The 9,552-nt window shown below is 37.1% G+C and overlaps 1 protein-coding gene across 1 annotated transcript in view; it reads right to left on the bottom strand.

The window, feature by feature from the left end:
• PRKD3 (protein kinase D3) overlaps positions 1–9,552 on the bottom strand; it is a 77,836-nt gene continuing 68,284 nt past the window's right edge. Inside the window, exons 15-18 of the mRNA XM_011967631.1 lie at positions 9,232–9,330; positions 6,289–6,556; positions 3,686–3,771; positions 1–2,825 (exon numbers count right to left, since the gene is read on the bottom strand). Coding sequence (XP_011823021.1) covers positions 2,652–2,825; positions 3,686–3,771; positions 6,289–6,556; positions 9,232–9,330 — 627 coding nt within the window. The 3' untranslated portion in view covers positions 1–2,651. The remainder of the gene's footprint in view (positions 2,826–3,685; positions 3,772–6,288; positions 6,557–9,231; positions 9,331–9,552) is intronic.

The raw sequence follows: 9,552 nt of genomic DNA, 5'->3' as shown, positions 1-9,552 counted from the left end.
TTTAGTATAAAATTATAAAATGAGCTTTTTTTTTATTTTTGGCAGGTTAAAAAAAAATCAGTGTTTTTAAATATAGCATTAGTTCCATTTACAAATACTGTTTCCAAAATAGTTCTTTTACCAAGGTTTAGTAAAATAACACAACCAGATAAAACTTTTCTTTGGATACTTCTACTAGAAATAGGCTCAGGTTTTCACATGGAAAAGTATGGTGATAGGAAATACATTTTATTATCAAGCTTCCAGTATATTTACAAAAAGTTGGATGTAACCAAAAAAATATAAAAATGTACTGAACAGTCACTATAGACTACTTTGTACATTATCAAATGTTTCTAGCAATTACTTCTTATACAAACACGACTTAAGGACAAAACGTTATGCAGGTTATACAGTATCCGGAGTAATTATTCACCTCCAGATTCTCTGACGGTGCCTTTACAAAATTTTTAGAAAATTTCTTAGGCATTTAACAACAAATACGAAGAGTGCAATTAATTTCATGGCTTGTAAAGTTTGATTATGTAAGTATAGCAAACAAACATCATTCCAGTTAATTTTCACCTTACGTAGTAAAACCACAGTAGAGTGACTGCCTAGCGACTCAGAATTATTCCATTTTATGTGTGTTGATATAAACAGACTTTGGTGAAACTGGGAAGTCATCCTCTTATCACAGGGAAAATAACATTTCTAAAAATTTTTTTTTTGAAAATTAATTTGGTTTAATCTTTGAAGCTTCTATAGAAGGACAAATGACCAAGAGGGAAATGTGTCGTGGAGGTATTTATGGGTAGAGAGTATAGCATAATGGTTGGGAGGGCTAAGGGTAAGATTAGAGCCATACTACTGGTGTCAAATACATATACTAACTGTTTGAAATTTGGCAGTAGGTTAATCTCCCCTTGCCTCAGTTTTCTTATCTTTAAGATGGAGCTCATAATGACTTAACATTATGGCTGTTGTGAAGGTAAACTAAAACAAAATAACTTAGAACACAGGAGCACTGCATACTGTTTGCTACTATTCTTTCAAGGGTATTTTTAGTCTAGATAGGAAAGTAGCTTCAGGGATCTCGAAAGGCTGCTTCTCAGTCTGTTCATATACAAGAACACTTTTTTTTGCTACCTCAAATTCGGTGGGCAATGATAGTTAACACTGTCCTAGTTTTCAGTTTGACTACATTCATATGTATCTGATCTTCACGACAACACTGTGACAAAGGTAGAGGCAATAATGATAATATTCATTTTACAGACTGAGGAACTGCAGACAGACCTGCCATCTGTCCAGGCCAACATAACTAACAAGTAGTGGATCCAAGACTTGAGAAAGAGTTTTGCTCTTACTCTTGTTAGAGTGGAGAAGGAAAATAATAATAATAATAAAAAGATTTACAATGATTACTGAGAAATGAAGAAATAAAAAGCCACTGTTTCTTAGAAGTAGATGGTCCCACATCTCAAACTCTCTTTGGGGAAGACATTTAAAAATAGTTTTTAAATACCTGGCTGCTGGAGCTGAAATGTAAAAACAAGTCTTCATTCTTTAATTTGCTGCGTTGATAATATAGCCCCAGCCTTATAAACTGTTTCATGCCCCACTCCTACCCATCCCCCCAAACTGCTTAAAATAATTGATTTTAAAACACTCCAGATATCCGCAAAGCCCAATAGGCTGGGGGAAGGAGAAAAAAGGATACTGTTTGCTATACAGTAACTGTAGTATTAACTGACCCTGCTAAAAAGCAGAAATTACTGGCTGAACCCTAGGTAAAGATAAATTGTGTAAAGCTGAGATCTGCACCTGCTGAATGCTGGAATCCAGTACTTGCATCCGGATGGTGTCAGAATACATATTTAGCAGCAGAGTGGAGCTATGAAAAGACGTAAAACTCAGCACTTAGACCAGCAGTACTCTTCCTTTTGTAACATCATTAGTCCCTAATTATCTTAGAAGCTGTTGCAACATACAGAAGGTGACAATTCTTATGTTGTACAGAACATATTCAGAGTAGCAGAGCAACTCCAAAAAGGTTAGGAATCACTACTTTGGAGTCTTGATTGACCTAAAAAAGAAAGGTGAAACAGCCCAGTGCTCTTTTTCTAGGCATCTAAGAAAAACCCTTCAATGCCTCTATGCTGGGTTAAACCAATGTTAAAAGTCCTTGTAGTAACATCACATAATGGTAGCCTTACAGTTCTCTCTTACATACAAGCCTGTTGAGTAACCAGTTTTGTAAGTCTTGTATCAATTTAGCCAAGCTATATAGTGACTGGATGCTAGCTTGACTTGTTTTTGCTTAAAACAAAACATATACATATATATATATATAAAAAACAGGAAAGGAAAGACAAATTAAGTGGTCCTATTGTATTAAAGTGAAGGATTAAGAAAAAATACAAAACCAGTTATTGCTTAGGCTAAAGAAGTTTATAAAAAGCTTCACCTTGATTCAATTATGACTTCTTATTACTCAGTTTGCTGCCTGTACCTACTCATTATGAACTACAGTACTGGTGTCACTGATTCCTTATCATATTTCCTCGTATCTTTGCATCCCTGCAGATGACAACCTACAAAGAACAAGTTACATAGCAAAGTATCAGTCCATAAAATGAAATCCTTCCTTATTTAGGTTAGCTCAATGATTAAGGATCTTCTTCCATATCATCTGGATTAGGAGCCATAATGAAGTGCTTTGGGTATACAAGGTTATGTGTGTATGCATGTATTTCCCAGCGAGCGTCATCACTTTCATGTGTAATGTAACGTTCTCCAATGCGAGTTTCAAATTCTCTAAGGTCAAGCCAGGTCTGATAGTCCTAGGAGAAAATGAAATTGTAATGATGAAACATAAAAGAAACAAAATACTGTCAACTTGGTTTTTTTGTTTTGTTTTGGTTTGGTTTAGTGCCCTAGTCAAATAATTGACAGGCCCTACTCATAAATATCTACTATATACTAAGTTCTACTTGTGATATTTTAAATGAGCAATTTAAAGAAATTTTTCAAACACAATCTCCAATGAATGAAAGTAACTAATTTCTGAAGTTTAAAAAAAATTGCTTCAAGCTTCTTAGGTGGCTAAGAATAATCACTAAAACATTTTGTTCTATACAACACGAGGCCTAAACCTTACTCCTCAAAGTAGGGGAAAGTGCTTGGATGCTTATTAGGATAATTTAGTAACTGGTAGACTAGATTACATTTGTTTTAAAGCTAATTCTACCTCTCACTCCCTTTAAAATAGTTCTAAAGCTTCCCTCCTTACTCAGAAGTTTGGAGGGTATCTTTTGATATCTATAAAGTAACTTTGGGAGAGTTAAGCCAAATATTTTAAATGGCATTTAAAAAAAATCTCTTCAATGCAAAAATAAACCCTTCAGTGGACATTTAAAATAAATTTGATAAATTAATATGTCATGCTAATCTTACAAAAAGGTGAAATGAACACATAGGTCTATGAAAGGCTAAGTCATTGCTTTCAGTTCATGGGAGTTTAATTGCCTGTCATTACCGATTTGAATGCTGTACGGTTTCCACAGATTCAGCCATAGTACAAATTAATCACTTAAGAGCACTTATATTATTCTGCTGATCTTAGAGTGGTTTCACTAGGTGGGACACATCAGAGTGAACTACTCAAATGAGGATTGCCAAAGAGAGATTATATTTTTTTTACCTGTAGCCAGGGATGACTAAGAGATTTGTCAACACTGTAACGTTTTCTCATCTTCACTTGAAGCAGATTGTTTATCAGATCAATTGCTAAGGGAAAAGACAAAACAAGATACATGAATTTGGGTGCACAGAGCACCCCAAACTTGTGACTGCCTAGAAGGCAGTTCAACCCATAGAAATACAGGGTTGAGGAATTTTTGCTTCTCAAGGACATGGACTTTTAGCTAACATGTAAAATGAATCATACATATTTACTGATTTAAGTGTATCTGTCAAATTTTCATTGCCTTTATAAGGCAGTAGAGAGTACAGGTTAAAAGTATACACTCTGGAACCTGACTGCCTGGGCTGAAGTCTGGTGCTGCCACCTACTAGCTGTGTGATACTGGGTCAGTTACTAAATTGTGCTGTGCCTCAGTTTCCTCATGAAGTTGCTGACATATGTTAAGGGCTTAGAACAGTGCTTAGCCCCTAAGTGCTAAGTATTAACTATTATTATTTGAAGATGAATGAAACAGACTCTCTGATCCTCCCCACCCTGCTCCAATGCTGCTCTCTAGTCCCTGACTTGGTCTGGAAAAGCACTGCCTTGCCTCTGTGTATGGTCACTGAGGTGGTAACTTAACCACCAAAGGTTCACGCTTTTAACAAATAGGTTTCAGGGTGTTTTAGTGTACATGGTGAGTTCTTGGCATATATATTTTATTCACTTATTTGGAGAATGGATCAACTGCAAAACCAAGGCAACCAATAACTATATACTAACTACAGCCCTATATAATGGTACATTTGAAATATTGGTAACAAAAGGCTAGACCCAGACACGAACCAAATGGAAAGACTTGTACCAATCTAATTCTATTTCTTGTCTCTATACTACCAAACTAGCAAAGATTTTCCCTAAGTACTTTATGAATTTCTCTGTGTTCCAAATACTTTAGACCTTTATGCATTGTTCCTTAAAATGTGGCCCACCATGTGCACTAGAATCATTTGGAGTTATTTAAAATGCACATTCCTGAGTCATCATTCCAACTAAAGAATCTCAATCTATGGGGTTTCTCTTCTAATAAACTCATCAAGTGATTCTGATGGAAGAGTTCTACAGAACACACTGCCTCAGGAGGTCTGAGATAACATTGGTTAACATCAAAAAACTCTTCTTATGAGCTTCTTCAATTAGCTTTATTACCAAGCAAACCTGCTACTGTCTTCACATGTTGTTCCTTAAACTTTTCCCAGTTTAATGGAATATTAGTTAATCCTATGATTAGGCCTACTACTTTTGGAAAAACAAAAAAGATCTACCCATTACATGGGTTGGCTAAATCCAGACGGGGGTATTCCCCAGCATTGGTTCTATTAACTTCTATGGGGCAGTTAGATAATGTTTTAAGTAGTGTACTTGTCCTTCTTGTCAGTATCAGTAGACTAAAGAGGGCCAGCCAAGTTATTCTTGATGGGTACAGAATCAGGAGTTGCAAATTCAAAAGCCCTCACTAGGCAGGAAAAAGATGTATGCAGCTTCCCAGCAGAGGTCCATAGGAGAGAGGAAAGCAAACTGCAGTGTGTCTGGTGAATATAAAGTTCATTCTAGGTATAAGGTACTGGAGCTAGGTATTCATTCAAGGAGCTCACAGTCTTGTTCTGAAGATTAGAAAAGTCGATTACGAAAAGAATGAATACTTAAGAAAAAAATGGGACTGGGTGCAGTGGCTCATGCCTGTAATTCCAGCACTCTGGGAGGTCAAGTTGCGAAGATCAATTGAGTTCAAGAGTTTGCCTGGGCAACACAGTGGGACCCCATCTCTACCAAAAATTTAAAAATGAGCCAGGCATGGTGGCCCATAGTACACACCCATCATCCCACCTAGTCAGGAGGCTGAGGTGGGAGGATCACTTGAGCCCAGTAAGTCGAGGCTGCAGTGAGCTGGGTTTGTGCACACTTCAGCCTGGGTGACAGAGGGAGACTCTGTCTCAATAAAAATAAAAAAAAATAATAAAAAAGCCCAAATTTTTTTAGCCTAAGTAAATTTTACAGTTTAGAGGAGGAGAAGTCAGGTAACTTTACAGATGAGCCACAAATTAAGGAGTCCTCAAGTTTTAATAGGAAGGGTTGTAGACAAGGGAAAAAAAAAGTCCTAAGCGAACTGCAGAAAACAGTTCAGAAGAGTAAACACCTAGGTTTGTGTAGAGAGTAGTGGGAGATGGGGCTAGAAGGTAAGCATGGACCATATCACAGATAACTATGCCTGTAAGGTGGTTAAAGAGAAGTGTTTGGGAAAGTAATGTTTCCTGAAGATGGACTTGGCAGCAGTGACTGGGAAGGACCAGAAGAGTTTAACACGTAAGACAGTTAAAAAGCTATTTTAGTGGTTTGAGAATGAGGCCACTGGGGCCTATGTCAGTGCTATGCCTGGGAACTATACAGAAGACACAGATAAAAATGTAAAAAGAAGAGTGCTCAAAAAACTGGCAACTAGTTGAATTTGGAAGATGAATGGGAGATTTATTAAAAAGACAAGTTGCAAGAGACAGACTGATTCGGGATCAGAAGGATTTTTAAAAATAAAACATATAGCCAAAACTTAGTATTTTTTTTACCTTCACCAGAAATTTCTCTCCATGGATTTGGTGGGTACATAAATGCAGCATTTTGGATTTGGTCATTTATATCTTCATCCTCATTAAAAGGAAATGTGCCACTGAGGCTCACATAGATGATAACTCCCACTGACCACATATCTAGGGAACGGTTGTAACCTTTGCTCCGGAGAACTTCAGGGGCTAAGTATGCTGGAGTTCCTACCACAGATCTCCTGAATGACTTTTCACCAATGATGCGTGCAAATCCAAAGTCACACAGCTTCACCTGGAAATTGAAGGATAATTTTGTATTATAGTGTTATATATGTAACTACCTGTCCCTAAATGACACTGTATCATTTCAACATACTGGCCAGCTCTGATTATATTAAACAATCACAGATAGGGAAATTGTAAAATATCGTTTTCTGAAAAGGCAGACACATTTATAGCCCTGTGATCCTGACTGGCATAGTATGAAGAGCTTTCCTAGTGCATATTTCAAAAGTTCTAGCTTCCAGAATACCAAATACCAGACTGATGTTATGTGTGTTCCTATTTCTTATGAAACGGGAGTGTGCTGCTTTCTATCATTTGTTTTGTGAGATCACTCTCCCATCATCTGTGAGCAAGAATTGTTTCATTTCTGAATCCTTAGTGGCCTTAAAGTGCCTGGACACATAAGGTACTCAATGTTTGTTGAATGAAAAATAAGTTACAGTATTAGCCAGGTGTGGTGGCTCATGCCTGTAATCCCAGCACTTTGGGAGGTCGAGGCGGGGGGATCACGAGGTCAGGAGATCGAGACCATCCTGGCTAACGCAGTGAAATCCCGTCTCTACTAAAAATATAAAAAAATTAGCCGGGCGTGGTGGCGGGCACCTGTAGTCCCAGCTACTCGGAAGGCAGAGGCAGGAGAATGGTATGAACCCAGGAGACAGAGCTTGCAGTGAGCTGAGATTATGCCACTGCACTCCAGCCTGGGTAACAGAGCGAGACTCTGTCTCAAAAAAAAGGAAAAAAAAAAAAAGTTATACAGTATTTAAAAAAATCCCTTGTTTTGCTTGATCCTAGAATCTCTTTTCTAAGGATGTTATAAATTGGCAAGTAAATAAAACTGAGGTGTATTAAAGGTAACTTTTCCTGTGGACACCAGTGGAGACTGCCCCAGTGAGTAACAGCAACACTTTTCTGTGACTGTGGAACAAATTATTTCTAGTTAGATGTTTAGATTTGAAAAAAGTTATATGTAAAGGTAGCCATAGTCACTACCATGTCTTCTCAAAAGAGAGTTCTAGAAGTTGATGAGCTTGGCAGAACTCAGAACACTTATCTTGCTGCCCAGATTTTTCTAGAGGCTTAGATCTGGGGGATTAATGACCGCATCCATGCTGAACAAGCAAATGCCAGGTACTTTCTGGAGGAAATACTCTGACTTAAAAAATGTCTTCAGCAAAAGCATTAATATAAATTGAGAGGAAAGAGATTTAAGCTCTAGAAAACAGTGGTACAAACAGGGCCTAGAAAACAAAGAAGTGAAGTTATCAAATGCTGCTATTTCTGGGGTGTGGACTCTGACACGTTTTTATGAATATTTGCTCAGTGTCATTACTGAATCTGGCTGCTTCTCGATTTCAGTGTCTTTGAAGAGTACGAGTACTGAGCTTGAAGAAATACAAACTATTCTGTTGTTGTTAAATGCCAGATTTTAGCTCACATCTTGGTAAGGTAAAGATGACTTGGAAGTCTGGCAACTGATTAAAGAAGCAGAGCCATGGCTAACACTTGAGCATAAAAAGAATCCCTTTGCTTCTCACTGGAACACTGTTGATCACTAAAGTAGAGGTCAGAAAGTGGGAGTTTTAATGTTACCTCTAAGAGTGTGCATCTTTTGTCTATACTGTTTTGAAGATCAAATGAGATAATATATGGAAGCAGTTTATTTAAAACATTGCACCAACTATTAGGTGACCCTTTCGACCTCACAATGATAGGGAATCACTATTAGGTGACCCTTTCGACCTCACAATGATAGGGAATCACTTTTAACCACATAAACATAAAAGAATATGATTACTACTTTAAAAGCTGAATGATTTTTAATATATCTTTTTATTTGAAAAGACAAATTGAGTTATATTTACCAAGTGAAAACAGGTATCTGTTGTCCTTAGTCTTGCCATTTGTCTAAATGTACATGTTTCAAATGTATATAAACAATAGTTTGGCAACAGATATTTGAGCTGATGAAAGGAATCATCCTTGCCAATTATGGAAAACGGTTGCAGGGTACCACCACCACCATTTATTTCTCAGGATGGTTGTTTCAGAATTTGGGTTATGATCCATTTGATAGGTCATGAAATAAATTTAGTGGATCAAGATGAACACTTGAAAAAAAAACCCAAAAAACTCAACCGAATTAAGAAAAAAAAGAGAGTGCTACATGTTGCCAGGACACAGAAGCATGATGCCGTCGTGTGTGTGTGTGGTGATGAGAAATGTTATTCTTACATAGGTTTTGGTGAAAATGTTTGAAATACAATACTCTAAATAGGAAAAGGAGTTGGCTGCCTGCCTCAACCAAAATCTATCTCCCATTTCCAGTAACACCCCATTTGTTTTATTTATGAGGAATTCATCCTAAGTACCAAGCACTAACCAAGGTTGATACTTGCTCACTTCCTTCCCAGCCCCCGGGGAGAGGTGAATTGCAGAATCTATGTGCAGTTATTCTTTTAGATGTGGTGAAATCTAAAAAGTCTTGAATATAAACAGTGTAACTAATAACATCTGAATTCATTTAGTTATTAATCCTCACTGACAGTTACAGGCTAAAAACTATTTCTGTAAGACGGTATGCATTTTTAACCAACAGTACTTAGTACACTGCCTTTTTATTATGTGGGTACTTTGAAAATGTTGCCAGAATCATTTAAAAGGTTCTGGAGAATATCTCACCTGAGGAAATGGCTCTGCTGATGCAAGCAGCACATTTTCTGGCTTTAAATCACAGTGCACAATATTCTTAAAATGCAGATTCCTCAAAGCAACAAGTATCTGTTATGAAAAAAGATTTTATTTTCAGTGTCTGGAAAATCACAAATAAACCTCAATGTGACTCCCTGAATGATTTAATTTGAAAACTCCACCATAGTTCATCAAGACTTAGCTAAAAGGGTGTTATTCTGCTCCTCAAGGTTAACAATTCCCACAATCACCCAACATGTAAAAGCACTGCTATTTAATTATTTTAGTGTTTAGCTGGGTGCAGTGGCTCAT

Source organism: Mandrillus leucophaeus, unplaced genomic scaffold (assembly GCF_000951045.1).
Source record: "Mandrillus leucophaeus isolate KB7577 unplaced genomic scaffold, Mleu.le_1.0 Scaffold805, whole genome shotgun sequence".
Lineage (NCBI taxonomy): Eukaryota > Metazoa > Chordata > Mammalia > Primates > Cercopithecidae > Mandrillus > Mandrillus leucophaeus.
The sequence above is the reverse complement of the archived record's forward strand: the minus strand, read 5'-3'. Positions and strand labels throughout refer to the sequence as shown.